The sequence below is a fragment of the Chaetura pelagica genome, unplaced genomic scaffold (assembly GCF_000747805.2).
Source record: "Chaetura pelagica isolate M959 unplaced genomic scaffold, ChaPel_1.0 scaffold183, whole genome shotgun sequence".
In the NCBI taxonomy this organism is placed as follows: domain Eukaryota; kingdom Metazoa; phylum Chordata; class Aves; order Apodiformes; family Apodidae; genus Chaetura; species Chaetura pelagica.
Window position 1 is genome coordinate 486,589 of NW_009952706.1, and position 23,151 is coordinate 509,739.

The window sequence follows — 23,151 nt, forward strand, 5'->3', positions numbered from 1 at the left end:
CCTTGCTCCCTAGGATGGCCCCTTCTCACCTACAGCAAAACCCTGCAGGATCCCAATGAAACACCAGCTAGTCCCCCAGCACTTCCCAGGAACTCACCTCCTCTGCTCTCCCACGGCCCAGCTGCCAGCCTACTGCCTATTTTAAAAACAGCAGAATTTGGGGTTGGCGTAGTCAAGTGAGCTGTGATGGTCCAACAGGCTTCCTCACAACTAGTGTCCTCCAAGAGCTGCCCTGTCCTCCCAGAGCAGCATGGTCTGAAAGAAAGGAAAGAGATGGGGCAAATATCAGTCCCAAAGCTCAACTTCTCCAGTTGCTTGGGACCAGATCATTATTTTAAGAGCACTTACAGGAGAGACAGAATAGCTTGGAAACTGCTAAGGAAAGACTTGGCTAGGTCCCCTCCAGGTCACTGAGCACACGCAGGGCAGCAGAAGCAGCTCCAGGCTCTTGGCTCTGTCAAAATTTGGGGGGAGGGAGGAGGAGCTGAAAAATGTGGTAGAAGACATTTTCATTTTGCAGATTTTGCCAGACTGCCAGGATGCACTGGTGGTGATAAGCTGCAGAGAGGCTTGGGCAGTCAGTGAAGGGAGCTGGGCTTGGAGCAGGTGAGGATGGTCAGCACATTGTGGGGAAGGAAGGAGATGGGGAGACACATGAAGTTGCTGGAGTTGCGTCCAGAGAAGAGCTACCAAGCTGATGAAAGGTCTGGAGAACAAGTCCTGTGAGGAGAGGCTGATGGAACTGTGATTGCTTAGTTTGAAGAAGGGGATGCTGAGGGGAGACCTCATTGCTCTCTACAACTGCCTGAAAGGAGGTTGTAGGGAGGTGGGAGTTGGACTCTTCTCTCAAGTGAATAATGACAGGGCCAGAGGAAATGGCCTGAAGTTGAGCCAGGGGAGGTTTAGACTGGGTATCAGAAAGAATTCTTTACCAAAAGAGTGGTTGGACAGTGGAACAAGCTGCCCAGGGAGGTGGTGGAGTCACCATCCCTGGAAGTGTTTACAAGAAATGTGGATGTGGTGCTTGGGGACATGATTTAAGCACTGAAAGGGTAGAAGAGGTTATGATTGGTGGATTTAGGTTATGGTTGGACTTTATGATCTTCAAGGCCTTTTCCAACCAGGATGATCTGTGATTCTATGAACATAGCAGGGCTAACACTGTTCCTAGGAGAGAGGAAAGACTGGATAAAGGTGTATTTGAGGGTGGGATTATTGGACCCTAGAAGAACCCAGGGATAGTCAGACCCATCAGATTCTGAACAGCCCAAGTGATCACAGCAGTCAAGCCCTTGCTGGTGCATGGCTTGTCCCTAAGGCAGAGAGAATGAAGGGGGAGATACAACATGAGGCCAGAGTAGCTTTCCAGGACCTCCAGGCCAGGTAGATCAGCTGTCCTTCAGCACTGCACACTCAGGTAAGCCCTGCTTCCCTCAGCAAAAAAACCTCAGAGGGCTGGGTCCCACCATGCTTGAATGTGACAGCTGGGATCTGTATAGGAAAGGGTCCCTCAGCATGACCCATTATCATCTAAATCCCAAGAAAGGCATTAATGTCCACCCGCTAGCTCTAGAGAAGCTTTAAGGTTTTTGGGGAATGAAACTTATAACCTCAACATGACTCAAGAGGAGAAGAAGGAGCTTTCATCCCATCAGAGAGTGGCTCTAGATCCTAGACTCTCTAATTACAACCAGTTTCAGGTGTCAAACTAGACACCTCCATGGAAGCTGAAGTCTCCTCAGATATGCTTGCCCAAGCACTCCAGGGCATTGTTCACTGGGGAGGCTGGAGCATAACATGACTCAAGAGGAGAAGAAGGAGCTTTCATCCCATCAGAGAGTGGCTCTAGATCCTAGACTCTCTAATTACAACCAGTTTCAGGTGTCAAACTAGACACCTCCATGGAAGCTGAAGTCTCCTCAGATATGCTTGCCCAAGCACTCCAGGGCATTGTTCACTGGGGAGGCTGGAGTGTCAGAGAGTGGCTCTAGATCCTAGACTCTCCATTACAACCAGTTTCAGGTGTCAAATTAGACACCTCCATGGAAGCTGAGGTCTCCTCAGATATGCTTGCCCAAGCAGTCCAGGGCATTGTTCACTGGGGAGGCTGGAGTGGACAGCAAGGAGGGCTCAAACAAATGTCTTTGGAGGGTACCAAGGCATTGTTAAGCTCCCTTGGGTTTCCTGCACTGGCCAACAGCTTTGCTCCCTGTCTTGCTCCCAGGTCCCAGTCTCTTACTGTCCATCTACACTGCACATACAGCTTTTTGCACATGGAGAAGGATCAGATTCTCCTAGGTGATGGATCACTGCACGTGATGGGTCATGCTTGGGTTGTGATAACTCCTTGAGATCACAGGAATCTGGGACTTCTGAAACCCCAGCAATTACTGATCGTGTCTCAGAGCCAGTGATCACTACGAAGGGGCCCAGAAGAAATTACACAAGGGGTCAAAGATCACACAGTATAGAAGTGGGCATCCCCAAGCACTGGGGACTTCGGCCATTCTTCATCATGTGGCAGGGAAGTCAGATGCTGCTCACAGATCAAAATCCCCTGGTATCATAGAGCCATGTCATAGAATGGTTTGGGTTTGAAGGGACCTAGAAGATCATCCAGTTCCAACCCCCTGCATGGGCAGGGACACCTCCCACCAGCCCAGGCTGCTCCAAGCCCCATCCAACCTGCCCTTCAACACTGCCAGGGATGGGGCAGCCACAGCTTCACTGGGCAACCTGGGCCAGGCTCTTACCACCCTCACAGCAAAGAATTTCTTCCTAAGATCTCATCTCCATCTCCCCTCTTCCAGTTTAAAACCATTACCCCTTGTCCTATCACTACACACCCTGCAAAAAGTCCCTCCCCAGCTTTCCTGGAGCCCCTTCAGGCACTGGAAGGTGCTCTAAAGTCTCTCTGGAACCTTCTCTTCTCCAGCCTGAACACCTCCAACTCTCCCAGCCTGTCTTCATAGGTGAGCTGCTCAAGCCCTTGGATCATCTTCGTGGCCTCCTCTGGACTTGCACAGGCTTCTGAACCTTGCCAGTTGTACCAGGTCAGAGCAACAGTCTGCCAAGACTAGTGATCTTATCCAGCAGTGGCAGGCAACTTGGTAAAGGCCACAAGAAATCAGGTGAGTATAGAGTGATCCCACACCTGGCAGTGCCTTCCCAGCTGTCTGCAAACTGCTCCTCAGCCCACCTCCTGAGCTAGAGACTGTAGTGCCCTGTGATGTCTGATGGCACTGCTCAAGAGGTCATGACACCTTGTGACTCCTGCTTTTCAACAGGGAGTGAGCAAACATCTCATCTGAAAAGGATGGCAAGGCCTCCTTAAAAGCTTTTCAAAGAGAAGTTGTATGCAATTATCTCTTAAGTTTAATGTTACTTCTGACAGACGTGCTGAAACAATCCGTGTACCGAGTTGTCCTACCTTTCTCTCTGCAGTTCTGGGAACCTGCAGACACAGAGCAGACCCCCTCCAGCTGGGCAGCAGGACAGCAAAACCTGAGGTTAATGTCCTCCAAACCAACATGCTGCAAACTCATCAGATCTCCAGGGGATCCTAGCAGACAACTCTCTGTGTCTTCTACATACTGACCACCAGCATGGACCACCAAAAAGGAGAAATGCTGGTCATTCCACTACCTCAATACCTCTCTGTTCTGCCAATCAGAGAAGCAGGACTATTTGCCTGAATATCAGCACAAACACTACCTCAGGCAACTTGTGGCTGGCAACATTTTATTCTTGCCAGCTACCAAGGCAGGGCCCAGATCACTGCTTTCTGAGTATGAAGGCAAAGAAAAATGAAGAAAACTGCAGCTCAGCTTGAACTATATTTTTTTTATCAGCATCAGACATTCCCTAGAATAATTAGATCCCTAAAATACACATGAAACTAAGAAAAACAACAGCCACAAGCTAAGATCACCGTGCCCTCTCAAAAAAGCTTTCATCTCTGCAATGAATAAATAACTGACGTAACTACACACAGCAATTTTTCATCAGATGTCTGAGTATCAGCTTCCTTTTCAGACCTACTCTGACACAGCTTTTGGCAAATGTGCTGATGGAAAACCACTCGCCACAAAATCTAGCACATTAATCCAGGAGAAAATGTCCCAAGCACCTACCACCCCACCTCTTTCTGCAGCAATGCCACCTTGCAAGACCCAGCATCTCTCTCTGTGCTCCACGGGGTCTTTAGCCCACAGCCTCACCATGGAGAGCACAAACACTGCCTTCTCAAGGACAGACAAGAGGTCAACATCTGAGTGGATACTCCCAAAAAATCCCCCAGACATCTTAAGGCTGAAAACCCCCCTGAGACCATTCTAATACAGCTTTCCCAGGTGTTTGGCCAGCAGACTCAGCCTGTACCCAAACCCACGCCAGGAGGTGATGGACATGATTCACCTCCAGATTCCTACTCGACTGTAGTCAGAATCTGGTGGCTTTGTGAGCTGCTGGTCTCTGCCTGCAGGCAACACAATGAAACAGGCTGTTTCTGCACTAACAATCAGCCCCTTTTCAGGGAAGGCTCTTTCCCATCGGGCAGCCCATATTGCCACCGCTTAATCAGGCCGAGATTTCAGGAGCCCGCTGTGAGATGACACAGATTTGCCTCCTCCCTTGGGAGCTGGCAAGCACCAGAGCCAGTGTGTAACTGGCAACCCCTGCTAAAAGAGTACCCATTATATACACAACAGCCAAGAGCTCTTCTTCCTGGTCTGTTGGAGAGCAGGGGGAAGGAACCTGGGGACCCTGGTGGGCAGGAGGACCGTGAGCCAGCAATGTGCCCTTGTGGCCAAGAAGGCCAATGGGTGTATTAGGAGAGGTGTGGTTAGTAGGTGGAGGTTTTCCTTCTCCCCTCTGTTCTGCCCTGATGAGGCTGCATCTGGAGTATTGTGTCCAGTTCTGGGCCTCTCAGTTCAGGAAGGACAGGGAACTGCTGGAGAGAGTCCAGCACAGAGCCACGAAGATGAAGGGAGGGGAACATCTCCCTGATGAGGAAAGGCTGAGGGATCTGGGTCTGTTTGGCTTGGAGGAGACTGAGGGGTGACCTCATCAGTGGTCACAAATATGTTCAGGGCAGTGTCAGGAGGACAGAGCCAGGCTCTTCTCAGTGATGTCCAGTGACAGGACAAGGGGCAACGGGTGCAAACCGGAGCACAGGAGGTTCCACGTAAATGTGAGGAAAAACTTCTTCACTGTGAGGGTGACAGAGCCCTGGGACAGGCTGCCCAGGGAGGCTGTGGAGCCTCCTTCTCTGGAGACATTCAAACCCACCTGGATGTGTTCCTGTGTGATGTGCTCTGGGTGATTCTGCTCTGGCAGGGATACTGGATGATCTTTCCAGGTCCCTTCCAACCCCTAAGATTCTGTGACTCCTCTGCCCATGCTTGGCCTCCACAGCCCTGGACTCAGCCCAAGGGGCTCTGTTTGCTCAGCCATTCCACATGTTGACCCCTCTCTTTATTCCTTGGAAATCTTCCTGGGCCACAGCAGAGCAGTAGGAAAAGCAGGCAATGACAGAGTGTGTAGCTGTTCAGACAACTCTTCTGCCTCCCATGTCACCCTGTAGACAGAGCCTGGTCTGCGTGTGGACGGAACCATCTGCTCAGTGTCTGGCAACTCCAGGCAGGCAAAGGGCAGGGAGGGCTGCCACGTCCAGCTGCCTGCACCCAGGCAACTCCTGAGTGCTGAGCAGCCAGAGCAGGGAACTCTGGCCAGGAGGGACTATGGGGTGGGTGGAGGGAGAGGACAGGACAGGTCTAGAACAGGGCACCAGGATCAGACCAAACAGTTCCAGATAGCTGAGACCTTTTGATCCCCTTCCTTCAAGGCCTCTGTGAAAGACTCAGCAGATGCCCCACCAGAGGCACTGGTGAGGGATTGTGCCTCCAATATGTGCAGGTCTGCTGGGGCCCTGAATTTACCACCTGTGAAGCTGCTGGAGAGAAGCAGTGTTCCTTCTCACATGGACCTAGCAGGGGGTCAGCAGCCTTATTTCAGCTTGGGGGATATAACATGCAGAAATGAAGCATACAGGACCCCCAGCCACACATATCTCCAAACCCTCTTCCATCCTAGCAGGAGAGATGGGGTGTCCCAGGCAACAGCCTCATTAGCACCATCACCACCCCACACCTCAAGACACTTCCATCCTGCCTGGTGTTTTCTGCCTTTGGGTCCCTACCCCAGAGCTCAGCTTGTGTCTGGAAAACACTTCACCCAGATCAGAATCTGCTGTTACTCCACGCACAAAGTCTCCCCTGATTTAATAGACCAAATCCTCAGACTGTACAAGTGACTTTGCACAAGCACTACCACTACAGCCACCAATGTCAATGTCTTTATCAACCCTTCCAGTCCAGGACCTGCTCCAGGATCTCCTTAGTTACATTTGATGCTGTACCTTGCACCAGGCAACTATGAGTGGGAGGTTGGACTGGAGGCCTCCAGGTTCCCTTTCACACCTGTTTTGAAGATTATTTACCCCTCTGAACATGAATTTAAGGAGAAGTCTCTCACCTGCTGGGGGATCTTGAATGCCACCCAAAATTGTATTCAGGACTGCTTCCAGGGAGGCACTGAGCTCTCTGTGGGAGGAGGTGCTGTCTTTTCAGGTCTCTCCAGCCCTTTGTCCCTGCATGTCCCTGTCCCAGGGCACAGTTCATCACCTCTCTCAGTTGATCATTCTGAATCCTTCATGATCTCCTGCAATTCTCAGCACTGGTGCTCATGGCAGAGGATACAGCTTGTGTAGCTTTTATCAGCCCCAGCTTGTGGCAGCTTAAAGCTCTGCAACTGGGTGAAAGTGGGGATCAGCAGGGCTCTCAAACTGGTTTGCTATGGCAGAGCTCTTGGAAGCCTCTGTACTGGTGTCCAGACCCACTTCTTTTACAACTCATTGAACAGTGCCTTTTATCAAGCCACCCATTAGCATCCCTGCTTGGCATATCTCTGCAGCCTGGAGATCAGGAGAAGCAAAGACCACTTGGTATGGCAGGTGCTCTAGAACTCGATGCGAAGTTGCACCAAGCCCCTGACAGTGCTGCCCACCATTGGCTTCCCCACCCCTGGAAAACAACACCATGGAAAATTCTTTGGAATCACACAAGGAACAGAAAATGAAATTTTAGAAGGGCTAGGGCAGCTTTCCCTAAAGCCATTGCTTATAAGGATTAAAAAATGTATTTGTGGGGTCTGGATCTGAGTGTCTACACAGACATGACTACAATGCAGAGCACTGTTAGTCCAGCTGCTTCAAAAGCTTTGGTGTCTTGGTGTTGGCTCTGCCAAAGCAGAATTGGGCTAAAAGTGATGGAATGAACAGCACTGTGCACAAACACCCCATCCAGAATGCAGAAGCTCTGTTTCTATTTCCCATGCATTTGTAAAACATAACCTTTTAATCATCAAAGGAGGTAGGGATGTATATTTTTACCACACTGAATCTCAGAATTGTCAGAGTTGGAAGGGACCTCTAGAGATGATCACTGAAACTTATCCTGGTTGTCTTGTCTTGCAGAGTAAGAACAGGACATGTAGGAGGCCCCAGACTTGTTCCCACACTGCTCCTGCACCCCAGACCAGTTTCCTATATGCACCTGGGGCCCTGGGAGACCCTGCACCAGCACACCCAGCCGGGCTCTGCAGGGGTGAGACAGCTTTGACAGCCAGAGCCAGCAACCCAGGAGCCAGCAGGAAACCAACAGGGCAGCACCAGAGCTGACAGCTTCTCTTACCTCCTCCCAGGTGGGGAGACTAGGAAGTTCCACAACGTGGAATAAAAACAAAGACAAGTGCACTTGATTCTGAGTGTCCCCTGACTTCACCTCAGCAGCTGTGCCATTAGAAACAATTGCAAGGGAACACTTCCTTATTTCCAAGTATGATTTTGATCTGGGAGTCCCTTTCAACACCAAGTGGCAGCTGAGCTACAGCTGAGTAGCCCAGCTCAGGCTGATTTCTCCACAACACTGTGGTAAGTACAAGCTTCACCCTAAGCAGGTTAGAGCTGATATGGATCATTTCAGAAGACCACCATGGCCCACCATTAGTAACAGATACTGCCTATTAACCTCAATTAAGACACAGGTGACACTAATCACTTAATCAGTACTTAATTAGGATCTGAAAAAAATTAGGCATAGAAAAAAAGCCATATAGCCCAGTTTGAGATACCATCATCCTCTCTACCTTGGTTTTCCCTCCATGTTTTTCCAAACCCATGGGGAAAAGCCACGTCAGGCTCAGAGCAGCAACTGCACAGGAGCTCTCAAACCTCATCATTTCCTCCCCAGCCGAGCTGGCACCACGTCAGAGCTGGCACCAGGTCTCTCCTGTCCCACTTTGCTGCAACTGGATGTCACTACACAGGAGCGAGAGCCTTGGAGACTCTGGGACTAACACACACAAGTTTTCTAGGACACCATGTTCCTGTTGTAAGCTCCAAAGCACATGTTGAACACAATGGAGAACCAGCTGCTGCACAACCAAAGGCAGCTTTTGGCCCCTGCTCTATCTTGGCCACAGCAAACCACTTCTTTCTGCAGAGCTTACTGGTAGAGCTTGGTCCCTCCCAGGGATGCTCTCCCTCCTTCAGATCCTCCACAAGGGAAGGACACTGAAGGTCCTCGCCACGGAGAAGCCATCTCATGAAAACCCATCCTTGCATCTTGACCTTCCATGGCTTCCTGACCTCCTGCAGCCCTGTGCCACAATGAGCAGACCTATTCTGAGGTTTCCATGGCATTCCTACACCTCTCTCAGGAAGCCCAAAAGATTTGTGCTGGGAGAGGCCATTGCTCTTTCCCAGCACCCATCATCTCCTGTGATGCGATTAGAAGGGCACAATTTGATAAATGCTCCCTCTGAGACAGCCATCCCATGATGAGCTGCCCCTGCCTTCCCAAAAGAGTACCTTTGGGTTTGGGGGGCTTTGTTTCACAAGACAGCAAAGAGTGGCCACTAAAGAAATGTTAATCCAAGTCCTAAGGCTCAGTATTAACATCACTGAGCATCACAGCAGTATTGCTGCTACTATCAGCTGTGATCTCTTGCAACCAGACACCAAGATATAGCAACACCAACAGGCTGACCTGCACAAGGACTGCACGAGCATCTACACTCTCATGCTGTTGCAGACTCCTTGACACTGGTTTACCTGGGATGAAGCAACTCCTGGTTTGAACTGGCATGACTGAGAACCCTTCACCATCCTGTTTCAGTGGCTCTTTTCAATGGCACGGACACAGGGTGCACTTTGGCATCTTTTGCCAGAGAACAATCCTGTATCAGTGCAGCATTTTGAGATGAGCCATGGCAGGAGATGTCCAGCACCTGGAGGGACAGGAGCACTGGGCTGTCCCCACTGTTCCACAGTACAGCAAGTCAGATGTGCTACAGACCCACATCAGAGCTGGTGTGCAAAAGAAACAAGAACTGCCTTCTGAGCAGCCCAACTCCTGCCTCCATCTGTTTTCTTTCCAGCAAATAAAGCTTTAAACAGATGCAATGAAATGCAGGTCAGCCCATCCCTCAGCCAACACAAGGGAAACAACAGCTGGCAGGAGCTGGTTGTTAAGTGGGTATGTGAATGCACGTCACAGCCTACAACCCTTACTCAGTGGAATGAGGCCTCAGGATCTGACAAGGCCACTGACAAATGTCACCTTGGAGCTTTGTCGGAGGCTGGCTGTGCTGGACAGGAGTCTTTGGCAGAGCCCACATGGGGAAGCAAAGCCCTTTTGCACTGGGCTCAGCAAAAGATGCACAGCAGCACATGAGGGCTGCCCTGGCTTCAGCCCTCCCTCCAAGGGAGCCTTTGCTTCATGACCTTGAAGTGAGCTGCTCCGAGACACCAACTGCCTCACTCACCCTTCTCTGGGATCAGGGGAAATCTTTATTATAAATGAAATAACCAAAGGGGTTTTCCCCACCATGTCTCCACCAGCTCTGCTGCTTCCTCACAGCTCTGCCCCTGTCCTCTTCCTCCTGTCTGATGCTCTCCTCCCAAAGATGCTGCCTGAAAAGCAGCAGGAAGCAGAGCAGAGCCATTCCCAGTGCTAAGAGCAGGGCACAGAACCACCTCCAGGCAGAGGTCCAGCAAGCACCTTGCCAGAGCTTTCCCTGCAGACCCCCTGGGGACAGCAGCAATGAGAGGTTTTCCACTTTTCCAGCAGGTTTCTATGCCCTCCCCACCCTGCCCTGGTTGTGCATGGGGGAGGTCATGTCAGTGCTGCATTGCTCACAGCTGGGACATGGGACACCCACCCCATAGCTCTGGTACTCAACTGGGGTGAAAGTCCTCTGGAACAGGCCAGCTGCATCCCAAATCCCTGCCTGCCAAGACCAATAAGCCCTGTGATTTCTAAGTGGGTGAGTCCTGCTAGACACCACAGGGGGCTCAGAAACATCTCGATGACAGGCTGGGAGTTGGTTCCCTTTGGCAGGTGAAGGCAGGTTGAGGACAGTTGGAGAAGCTGTCAGCCAGGTCCTTGGCTCCTTTGGAGAAGCCTGCCTGTGTTTTGCCAGACACTGCCACGTCCTGGCATCCTTAGAGCTGTGAAGTGAAACTGCTTCAAAAATTCACCCCACCTGCTGGTGCAGAGACACAGCTGGTGACAACAACCAAGGACTGACCCAGGGGGATGTTTTCCACTGCCATTAGCATCCAGAGTGGTTGGGATCTGCACCATCTCTGTCCACCAACTTTGGCCTCCTGTCCAGGCAATAAAGAGGAACAGATGATGTCTGTGAGACCAGAGAGGTTCCCAGCATGTTCATCTCTCATGCTGCCTCATCCCACTCAGCCAGCCAGCCAGGAGGGATGATGCTGCACCATGAAGCCTTGGGACAACAGACTCTGATGGTGGACACTGGTCCCCAAACTAACCATCCTATGGCCTAACAACTGGAAGCAACTTTAACTTTGAGAAATCTTGGGTCAGACCTGCAAACAGGGAAAATTTTGTGGTTCTCCTTGTTGCTAACGCAAAATAGTGCAGAACTGAGAGCTGGACACCATCAAGCACACAGCAAAGATTCTAAATAAATGCTAGGATGTTCTCAGTCATCTTCTGGTGGATGATCTTTGTCCACTCATATTCTCAAGCTTGTCTCAGTCACCATAAAACTTCTAAAAGGAAACATTCACATGCAGTCTCATCACTCTGGACACTAGGACTTTAGGAGAAACCCTTGTAAGCAGCCCCATCACCATTGTAGCAACTCCTCAGGTGTGTGCCCAGGTGGCAAGCCCCCTGCACAGCCCAGTGCCTCTGAACTAAGAAAGGCCAGCCACACTTACTGTGATTTCCTCCACCATCATAAATCCCTTCTAATTCCCTCTAAATCGTTCCCCGTCTCCATCAAAGCTCCCTCCCTGCTTTGCCCAGCAAGGATTAGCACAGCCCTGCAGAGCAGGGACCACAGGCAGAGTGAAGGCAGAGCAGGACTGGCCCTGCTTGTGGACAGGCCTCCCCTTGCAGCCCTGTGCCCCTGCCCTGACTTCATGGGTAATCCAAAACCATCACAAGTTGGGACTGGGGCCATCAGAGAAGCCTCCTCAGCTCTCTCTCAACCCTATGAGGTCTTTTCCTCTTCCCACTCCATCCCAGCAACTGTATTGCCTGTATTTTGAGAACCAAAACCTCCTCTCGACCTCTTCCAGACCCATGTGCCAGCACCCACCTGCTCCCAGTCCCCCCCTGCCTGTCACCAAGGGGCTGAAAGCAACCCAACAGCCTTGGGGCTTTCATGCTGTGGCTCCAGCCTGCAATGCAGCATCTGCAGGCAGACCTGGGGGCTTGGCCCTTCCACTGGGGAAAGGAGCAAGCAGCAGGAGAGGCTGTTCCTCCAAAGACACCTGATATTGCTCACATGGGAGGCAATGAGAGATGCTCCAACCATTCATAAGTTACCATTTCTTTGCACAGTAATCTCCAACCCCTTTGCCTGTCTCCAAAATTGCTTCCTCCTCCAGGCTGCTTCTGCAGATTCCTCCCTCCCTATCTCTGGCAGGACCATGGGAACAAACCTTCTCCACTGACAGGGGAACAGCAGCAAAGAACAGCCTGTGTGGTACTTGCAGTGATCCCTTGCAGTCCTGTGGCTCCAGGAGCTGGGGATTCACAGGGAAGGTTTGGGGCCTCAGGCAGATGCAGAGGAGATGCTGAGGCTGAGGCCAGGATGAGCCCAAGTGCTCCTCAGGCTGGGCTCTGCTGTACCACTGCCTTGCCCATGGGACAGCTCAGGGCAGGGGAGGAGCACATGGACAAATCTTGCTCCATCCCAAAAACCCCATCCAGGCTGTGCCTTCCTCTGGCTGGGCAGCAAGGAGCTGTGGAGAGAACATCCTTTAGGAACAGAACTGTTTTACTGTAAGAAATTTACATAATGGCTGGAATGACCACAGGATCTGCCAGGAGCCATGGGGAAAATCTCTCCAGGTTCTGCACAGATGCTGCACAAACACGGGGTGCTCAGCAACTGAAAGGATGTCAGATCTACTCACTATCTATAGTCCTTATCCTGTCCCATTAGAACTGCTGTTTGGTGGAGGCAGTTATTGCTGGGCTTGTCCTGTTGAGGATGGCCTCACTAACCCCACCTGGGGCAGGGGCAGGGGACACACAGCCCTGGAAACAGGGCACAGGGCACACGGGGCCAGCAGATGGAGGCACCTGAAGTACAAAGGGACCAGGAGGACTGCAGGGCAGGGAGTGCTTGGGGGAACACGAAGTGAAGAGCTGCTGTCCCTGAGCCAAACCTCTGCCAGCTGGAACTCCCCAGGACATGCACAGTGCCCTTTCCTGGGCACTGCCCTCCCTGACCACGGTGTGTCAGCTCCAGACACAGCACAAACCCAACTGCACATCCCAACCAGGATGTCCTGACCCATGCCTGGACCACTCCATACTCATTGGCCAGCCCTGCGCTTAGCAACAGCCAATCCCAAGAGGTTATTTCCTGGCTACTGGGTAGGGAGATGCTGGGATTTCTTCCTTCCCCCCCCCCCAGTCTCCATCACTGATCAGTTCTGTCTCCAAAGAAAGCCTCTGACATACATACACAACACATACCTCCCCAAGGCCTCTGCTCCAGGAGAGGAGCATCCAGAGCCACCCCCACATCCTCTCACGCTGCAGCTTCCACTGCAGCATGATGTGTCCCCAAGGCAGGTCCCAGATGAGAGAACAGATGTGGGGGATCAGAGAGGAGAGGAATGGCTGCATCCACCTACAGCTCCCCCACACAGCCTCAAGGTTGCTACATCTTGCCCACAGTCTGTAGCTGGGACTTTGTCACCTCCCACTGGAATCAGGGATACCCACCAGTCAAAAAATCCCTACTGCAAAAACTACAGCCCCAGCAGGCTCCAGAATGAGCACACCCCCTCCCCTGCACCACAAACATGGGAAAACAATGTGACTGCAAAACCATTGCTCCCAAATGAGCCTTTCCTTGTCACTCTTTCAGATGGGACCTGCAGAGGAAAGAAGGAGGGTCCAGTAAAGATCCACAGCAAGGAACCTGGGGAAAGGAACTCTGAGGTGGGACCTCATGGGGCCAGTGCTGTACCATTGGTCCTGACTGTCACTGAGGCCTGAACCTCCCCAGAAAGATCAATCTGAGGCCTAAGTGACTTTAAAATTCTACCTGCTGCCTGACAAGGGGTTAATATGTTGAGCAGACAGGGGCTGACCTTGTGTGCAAGGTGAGTCAGGCCAGAAGGAGAGACAGCATGGACTGTTGTTCTTCTAAACCCCATCTAACCTCCAATCCCTTTTCAGCTCTGGAAAGAGTTGAAACTCATTAAAACCCAAATATGGACCCATCAGTAGATGGGAAGCAGGCCCTGACCTTTGCCACGGGGCTTGTAACCTGGTCACTAGGACACCTTCCCTTTTTGGTGGCAAGCACCCTGCACCCCCAGCTCCAAGGGAAGTGACAGGGCAGAGAAGGGCAGGAGAGGGACACACTGGTAGACTACCAGTGGCTTTCATTCTCAGCACAGCAGCCCCCTAGTAAGGTCCCTAGAAAGCTGCTGCTTCATGAGTTCAGGGCGTTTCTCAAAAATCATTTCAGATCTTTTGGATTTGATCTCACAGCAGCTGGGTAAAAGTGGGGAGGAGCTCAGAAAGCAGTTACACGTGGGAGTGAGCACAACCCTCTCAGCCTGTCAATCTGGCACACAGGCACAAAATGGCTCCAGCATCAGGGTTTGTCCCACCTCTGGGCTCCAGAGCCACAGGCATCACCAGGAAGCATGACTGAGCAAGCCACCAGGTAACCATGTGCTGCTCAGTGCCCTGCCTGCTGGGGCACACAAAAGAGGCTGTTCCAGCCTCGACCCTCAAAGCCATCATACTGCCTGGTGAACTCATGGGTGAATCTAGGCTTGGGACCTTCCATCCTGCTGCACTCACAGAGCCCCACTGCCACAAAACCCTCTAACAGCCTGCTGGGATCTGCTGTCCCAGACAGACCCTCCTTGAGGTGACAAGCACCCACGGAGCAAAGGTCAGAGCCTCAAGGCCTCACATTTGCCACCATGGTTTCCCCAGCCATGCTCCCACAGGCACATATGCTGCTGGAAGAACAAGACCACTCTGATGCAGCCCTCAACACACCCAAATCTGCAGTGCAGGTTACCTCAGATGGACCAGGATGTGGGGAAGCATCCTGGGGTGACTGGCAGTTGGTCAACAAAAAAAAAGCAGAACAGAGGAGCTCGGACTAGCCTTGCCTTTCAGCAGACTGTCAGCAAGGAGGGGGTTTTGCAGCAGCCAGACCTAAACAGATGCTTCAATTCCCTTTTGTCACCGTGGCAGATCCCAGCATGGCACTGGGGATCTCAGAGAACCTTAGAATCATAGAATGGTTTGAGTTGGAAGGCACCTTGAAGACCATCTAGCTCCGAACCCCTGGCATGGGCAGGGACACCTCCCGCTGTAACTTGCTGTAACGAGTTCATCTCCAGCAGTTCAAGTCAGAGCTCACCTCAGCCCTGCCTAATGCTTCTGTGATTTAGTCAGACAACTCATGGTAACTTCTGAGGAGCCTGTGCCTGTGCACGTTGCTGCTCTCAGATCTCAGCAGCCGCGGCCGCTCTGCTGACAGGCGTCCCAGGCTCCCTGAAGCGTCTGTCGTCCTATTAGCAGAGCCTCCCCTTGGGATTTATTTTCCATCCAGAATTTAAGCTGAATTTATGTATTAACTAAAGACTATTAGTGCCAAAAATAAATGGAATGCCACTTGCTCAGCAACACGGGCCTTACGAGAGACCACGTGGCACAGCCAACCCACCCAATCGCAACCCCAGAGAGGATTTTTATAGACACCCATGCCTGGTGGAGTGCAAGTGATGCTTGGCTTGCTGCAAGCCTTGCTCTGCAAGCATATGAATGCAGGGGGAGGGGAGGGAAATGTCCCCACATCCACAGGCAGGAGACGCAGTTCCCTCCTCTCTGCTGACAGCCTGAACAGCCAGGTGGAATTAGAAAGGGTTCCAGAATAGGTTGTGGCAGAGCTGCCTTTGCCCTGCACCCATGCTTGCAGCTTCTGACACAGCATGCATGTCAGAGCATCCCAGGGCCATCCTGCAGTACCCAGGGTCCTCCACACTCCACCCAGGGAGAAGAAAGGTCACCCAACACTGTGGGTCATAGTGGCTTCCCTGTTTCCCAGGTTGTCCTCAGGGTATTTTTTCCATTGAGTACACCTCCCCCCCCAACAGGACCCAGCTGGCTCAGCTACCAGGATAACACTGGTGTGACTCTGAAGGCTTCTCCAAGGACTCAGACCAACCTCCACAGCCAAGGATGCAAAGCCACAGCAGCAGCCCCAGCACTGCCACTGCCACCAGCCCCTGGAAGCCCTTGAAGACACAGAAGGGTCAGTGGCAGGTGAGGGCAGCCCTTACGTACCAAGACAACCATAGCTGCCCACTCACCATGGTCTCTTCCCTTCCACTTTTCCCTGTCCTGCTCCCCTCCAAGGGGACCCTTTGCCAGGCCAGGCTCAGCTGCTGAGTGTAGGACAGAGCAGCTACCATGGGTTTGCTGTTCTGGGAGCTGTCTGGAAAGGGGGCTTTGGCCATGCTGGCCACATGGGGCTGGAAAAGGGCTGCTTTGGCCACCAGAACCCATGAGGTTCTCTCCAGGGGTCTCTCTTGTGCTGGGGAGCTCAGCACTGGACACAGATCTCCAGGTGTGGCCTCACCAGTACTGAGCAGAGGGGAAGGATCCCCTCCCTCAATCTGCTGGCAATAATTGTGTAATGTAGACCTGGATACCTTCTCTGCCTCAAGGGCACATGGTCAGCTTGGTGTCCATAAGGATTCCCAGGGCCTTTTCTGCTAAGCTGCTTTCCTGCTGCATAGCTCCTGGAAAATACTGGTGCTGGGGGTTGTTCCTCCCCCAGTACAGGACTTTGCACTTCTCCTTGTTGAACTTCATGAGGCTCCTGCCAGCCCATTTCTCCCTCCCTCTGGATGGCAGCACAATCCTCTGGCATATTAGTTACTCCTCCTAGGTTGGTGTCAACCACAAACTTGCTGAGGATACACTCTGTTCCATCATCCAGACAGTGAATCAAGATGTTCAACAGGACTGGACCCAGTACTGACCCCTGGGATACACCACTAGTTACCAGCCTCCAGCTGGACTTTGTTTCACTGATCTCCACCCTCTGGACCCAGCCATTCAGCCAGTCCACCTCCCACTCTGCTCCTCCAGCCCACACATCAACAGCTTGTCTATGAGGATCTTACAGGAGACAGTGTCAAAGGCCTTCCTGACATTCAAGTAGACAATGTCCACTGCTCTGTCTTCAGGTCAGCCATTTCATCACAAGAAGGTGACCAGTTTGGACACAATGGTCTTCCTGCAGGCAGTCTTTGTGACCTTATACCTCAAAAATCATCCAAAATTCAAAAATGCTTGTGTCTCACCAGCAAACCCCTGCAAGGGCAAGACCTAGAAGGGATGCTGAGTTTTTCCCAGCAGGCAGGTCCAATCTGTGTGTCCTGTATATTTAGTGACACCAGACAACTTCACACTTCCACTTCTTATCCCAATTCTGAATTTCCAGGAAATTTCCTCCAAAAATAGAAGTAAATGGAAAAAAGGTTCATTGAAACACCTCCAAGGGTTTGAACAGGGCACAGCCCCAGAGAACACTGCAGAAAAAGGAACTTAAAAGCCAGTCTGAAAACCATGCTGGGTTTTCTTAGCTCCACTACAATTACTGCTCCAAAAGCTGAGGATGTGTGATAGAGGCGAGTGTGTGTGGTGGGGGGGAGAGGAGAAAGGGGGAAAAGAGAAAGACAACATGGAAGGAAAGCACTGCCAAGTGAAAGCCACTGTGACAGGCAGAATTTGTTTCTTTGCAGAAAGGTTTCCCATGTAATTCAGTGCCCAGAGGAGATAAAACCCATTATTTTGAAGAACACTGGCCATGAAAGTAAGACTTCAAGGAGAGGGGTCTCCCTCAGATGCTGCAGCCACGAGATTACCCCCATGTCTGCCATTCCTGTGCTCTCCATCAAAAGATGACTAAAACCCACCATAAAACTGCTCCTGTTCTTAGCCTCACTGGCTGGAAGTTGGGTGTCTATCCCAGCAAAGATGTCCAAGCCCCACTGCTGGGAAAGTCTCTGTCCCAGGGACATGGATATGTTTTCCACAGGCTCCACACTCAATCCTTCCTACTGCTCTGACAACTCTCCTGGGAATACCACCTGCCTGGCAGGTGCTCACCTTAGTTTTCACAGGAGGAGCCTGGTGCATGGTGCTCCCCCACGCCACTGCCCATCATCATGACCACCCTCCCTTTCTCAGTCCTGGCCCCAGAGTGCAGTGTCCAGGAAGCCATGCCATGGCCCAAGGGTTTGCCTGTGGCAGCAGCAGGCAGCAGAGCTGGCAGGAGTTGCTGCCTGGTGGGACATGGCTGACCCTGCTCCTCACCCCCTCAGCCCAAAGAAGGCAAGAGACAGCAGCTCTGTTACCAGCTGTCACTGAACTGCTGAGATGACTGGAGGGGCACTGGACCAGCCTCTTCATAAATACTTGAGTGAGACAACTTGGACTCTGCAGCCTCTTTGGGCCAGAATCAGGTTTGGCAGAGCTTGTCCATCCTCTGCTCCTGGTCAGATCCAACCTGGCACCCCACTGGCCCATAAGGTGAAGAGCCAAGGACCTTACTGCCCACCCAGAGGAGGAAAGGGCTGGTGCTGCTCTCCTGGCTCTAGGACACCAGAACACAGAACAGCCTCTTCACTGGGCAAATGCTAGGGGTGGGAAATTCCCTGGAGGCAGTGATGGGAAAGGGCACGTAAGTACAAAAGCGATGATGGGAAAGGAAACTCCACGTGCCATCCCAGCAGGTCCACACAGTGCTTTCAGTAAATCTTGTGCAACATAGGGCAACATCCCAGATGGAGATCAGCCCTATCCACAAAGCCTCAGCAGCCCTCACCCCAGACTCAAGCCCTGGGGGATCTGTGCAGGGGCAGGGACTAAGTCACCTCTCTCAGGGCCTGGCCCATGCCAGGGCATGCAGAGCCACATGTTTTCCATGCATCAAGAGCATAGGACAGAACAAGAACCCTCTCTCTCACCAGCTGCAGTGTTGCCCTGCCCCATGACTCAAGGAGCCACCTCTTGCTGGCAGAGGTGGCCCAGAGCTGAGCACCAGCATGATGGCAGCCCCTGCAGCCACACAGTAGGCAACCACCCTGGCACCAGCTGCTGCAGGAAAACCCCAGCCACTCTCCAGGCAGGAAGGCTTCAGGAAAGGTCACAGTTTCTTAACAGCACCTTCCAGTGCCCCCATCTGCCCTTCTGAAGCCAGAACCCTCTTCACAGATTTAAGATTTGGGAGTTACCAGCTCCTGGATGCTTTAACATCTAAATATGAGGTTTGTTGGTCTCAGCCAGATTCAAAGGTCATCACAGGAAGCTATTTTTCTCTCCTTGCTCAAAGAAGCATCCAGAGCCTCCTTCCTGCAATGGCCACAGTTTCATTCACTGTTACCAGGCTGATCACAGTGACAACATGCACTTTTCTTGGCATAGTCAGCTGTTTTGTCTACAGGTGTATCAATCCCGTGGGCAGGATTTCCTCTGCTTCCTTGCACCAGTGCTGTCCTGGTGTGACAGCTCTGGTCCCTGTGCTTTTGTTCTGATGACACAGAGCAGAAGGCAATCGAGCCCATGGTGCCTGGGAAGGAAGGACAGGCCTGAAACCGTCTGCGATCTGAGGCAGGAGGGCTGGGAGATTAGCTGCCTCAGCACAGGCAGAGAGTGCAGTTGTCTTTCCCCTCACCAGGGAGAGTCTGCAGAAGTAAACATTCACACAAGCCCTGCCTGTTTATGTTTGGATCACCTCCCAGTAACAGTTACTGACATGCAGCATCTCAGAGAGCTGGGGAATGGGCCCTGGTGGCAGCTCTCAGGGTAATTTCAAGCCACAAAACACAGACCTAATCTTCCAGCTTCATCCAGCAGCTCCAGATTTGCAGAAGTTTGCAAGAATCAGCAGACCAGCCACTCAGCCTGCCTCACTCTCCATCACAGGATGCACCACAAAGCTGCTCAGCCCTCTAACAGCTTGGAAAATCCTCTCTCCACACCATCATGTAGCATCAAGTGCCCTGGGGGATCCGTGCTTGCCACTGACACTTCCAGCTAGTTCTGAGCACCAGAAAATAAGCCTGGATGCCAGAAACCTGCGTGTCACCAGGCAATGGACTGACAGAAATGGTCTTTTCCCACGTCACAGCTCCCCCACACAGATGGAGTGTGCTGCTGCTGCTGCGGATCCGAGACAGGTTTGGGGACTGCCTTTGTGGATCTAACACCCTTGCTGGGAGCTGGGCTTGGCTGGGAGACGTTCAGAGCTCGATGGACACGCAGGGGGAGTCCACACACTGCAGGCAGGTCCCTTGCAGACCTGTTCCAGAAACAAGCCAGGGCTCCTCCACCCCCAAACACCCGCTCAGATCCTCCCAGCACCATGGCAGGATCTGCCTCCTTCCAAGCAGAGGCTGCCATCTCTAAGGAGCAGAGAGAGCCCTGCACCCACGGGGTGGAATGCTCTGAGGTCCATCAGGGAAGGGCTCTGGAGGGAGGGCAGGGTTTCATGGCCACTTTTGCTGGTTCCCAGCGGACACACCGACACCAACCCAGCACGACACCAGTTTTCCCCTGCTCCCCAGCACCCTCCCTGCTTGCTCAGCGGGGACTCACGGTCTGGGGACGCTAAGCAGCTTTCCTGTGATCCGTGGCACAGATGGGAACTGAACCAAATCTCTAAGCACAGCCCCCCTTTCCCGCACTGGCACCTTCAGAGCACCAAGGTGACCCCGCCGCGTGTCCCAGCGCCGGCGGGACTGAGCGCAGCCCCTTCCCTGTGCTGCCCCTGCAGAGTGACCCTGTGCTAGAACAGGCTTGGTGCTCCCTAAAGCTCCTTCTCTGGAGCCTGCTCCAGCTATGATCAGGCTCTATGGAGGAATTACCAACTCATAAATGCGAAGAGGTGTCCCTGAAGAGCCCATCCCTTCTGGGAGCAAACCACAGCACGGCCGCAGCCCCATCCTGTGCCTCTCCTCACCCCAGCCAACCCCTCTGGCAAGCAGGCACTTGGGGAAATGCAGACTCAGCAGCTGCAGCCCAACTGTGCTGCACACACGGGCATGGCCCTGGGAGCCCCTGTGATCCTTCTTCCCCATGGCCCCAGCAGCACCCTACAGCAAGGCACTGTGTGGAAAAGGCCCTTCCCTGGGTGAACCTATGCCTGCTGCTTCCCACCACTCTGCTTTTAGTAGGTAAAGAAGAATTCCTCATTTCCATCCAAACCATCCTACATCTACTGCCTACCCAGTGCCCAAAAACCTCAGGGCCTTTCCCAGCATGTCACCTGCATCTGATCCTTTCAAGCCCCCTCAAACACCTGACCCCTTATGGGTTTTCCCCTCCTTGCCTGTGAGCCCGTTTGGGATCTCGGGCATTGTCACATCTGGGCTTCATTCAGCATGATCACATATGGGGCTCCTACAGCATTTGCCATGGCCTGCAGTCACTGTTCTGCCTGAACACCCAAGAAACAACAACCACCATCCTACAGACCCAGCTTCTTGTGTTCCCCACACCAAGAGGACCAGCTAAAATCACCAACCTTGGAAGAAACTGTGCCAGAGAAGCACGATCCCTCTGTACCACAGACCTCCTGACATTTCAAGACATCTTTCTGGGAGTATGCAGGACAAGGGCAGCACTGAGGTGGTGGAACACTCATTTGATGCCTGCCACATCTACTTGGTTCCCAGCAGCACTGCCAGAGGCTGGAGGAGCCAGGCTGGGGGTGTGATGCTGGAATGGGCACTGCCTCCTCCTGCTGAGCCAAGCCAGGAGCTGCAGAAGGGACCTGGCAGGGAAACTCCTCCAGCTCCTTTTTGCTGCCTCAGCTCTGCAGATCTGGGGACGTGCCTGTTGGGCTTAGGCTTTCCAGAACTGAAAGAAAGGGTCTCCAGGCCTCCTCAAATCCATCAGGTAGCACTCCACCATGCCAGGTCTCGCTAGGCCAGGAATCTCCACTTCATTCCAGCATAGGACACAAATGTGCAGCTGCCCAGGCAGGCAGCAAGTGTCTCACTGCCCCATGAGAAGAGGCCCTGATGGTCCCTGTGTCACATCAGCTTCACCAGGCAGGTCCCCAGCAGCACAAGAGACAACCTGGCAGCCAGGATGGGAAGACAGCTCCTTCTCCCATCAGGGATTCAAGGAGAAGGTGGCTGAGACCCCCTATAGCAGGGGTCATCCCAGAGATGCTGGACCCAGCAGCAGCTGCCAGCCTGGCTCCAGACTGAAAGCAGCCCAAGGGAGACTCAGCTGCTCAAGTCCACACCCCTCCTCTCCTCTTCAGCAAGCCATGCATAAGGGCAGCTGAGGAAGACCAGAGGGTGAAGGTGGGAAGGAGGAAACACCCAGAGTAGCAGGTCCAGACAAGGGCCAGAGGCTCTTGCTCCCACCATTGCTGTTAGGACCGATCGAGACACATGGGGAAGATCCAAGCCCTCAGCAAGACATTCTGACAGCCCACTCATACTCCTGGACCTAATGACTGTTTTGCTAATTGTCCTCCACACCCACACATACCCCTGCATGCTGAGAAAGGTCACATTACACGGGTAGAGGCTGCCAGGAGAGGCCATGCCTGATCCTGACCTCACCTTGCCTTGACCCAAAGGCACCCACCTCCAACAGCAGAAGTGGCTGCTGCTGCCACGGGGAGCCAGGGGCTGGTGGGACTGGCCACAGCCAGTGCAGCACTCAGGGCTGCTGCATTGCTGCCAACTTTGAGACAGCCCAGAAAGCAGAGCTAATTTCAGTCCCCACCCTCCTGCCAAGCCATCTGCCTGCCCTGAGACCACCAAAAGGATCCTGAGCAGCATTTCATCATTACTGAGCCATTAGAGAAAGTGGATGAGCAGCAATTGATTATAATGAATGCAAATACCTGCCTTCTGACCCCAAACTGGAAGGACCTGACTAGCTTTTCCACTAAGTAGTACAGCATGTCCTTTCACAGGGTCTGCAAAGCCTACTCATCTTCCTCAGTGTTTCCACAAGCCATCAGACACAGCCCTGCCCATCCAGCCCTGCCCTAGAAAACCATCACACCTAAGATCTGCTCTCCATCAACCCTGAGGCCCTGCTCTCACCTGCGGATGCCACAGGTTCATTTCCAGCACCTGAATCCACTGGGAAGGCTTTTCCAGAGTCCTCATCATCATCAAAAGGGCAAAGAACAATCCCCTTACACTAGGACAGGGAGAGAGTTGGGGTCAGCAGGGTGGAAACTCTGTGCTCTGTCATGACATGACACACCCCCACTCATTGAGTGCTTGTGTCCCATCCTGGAGAGGTGCTGTGCCCAGACACAACAGCAGCCAGCTCTCCTCCAAAAGGCCACAAACTAAGAGGCATTCCTGCAACACCAGGATGTATGCAAGGATGAACTCAGCTGCCCTCCACAGCCCAGCAAACAATAAGTGACAGGAATACAGGGACTGATGGCACTGTCCTGCTGCAGTCAAAGGGACATGGGGCAGGTGGGGGGAACAGTGAAAACCATTAT

The 23,151-nt window shown here is 52.6% G+C and overlaps 1 protein-coding gene across 1 annotated transcript in view; it reads right to left on the reverse strand.

Moving 5' to 3' along the window:
* NRG2 (neuregulin 2) overlaps nt 1-23,151 on the reverse strand; it is a 184,945-nt gene that overhangs the window by 151,604 nt on the left and 10,190 nt on the right. The window contains exon 2 of the mRNA XM_009994223.1: nt 22,736-22,835. Within this exon, the coding sequence (XP_009992525.1) occupies nt 22,736-22,835 (100 nt within the window). The remainder of the gene's footprint in view (nt 1-22,735; nt 22,836-23,151) is intronic.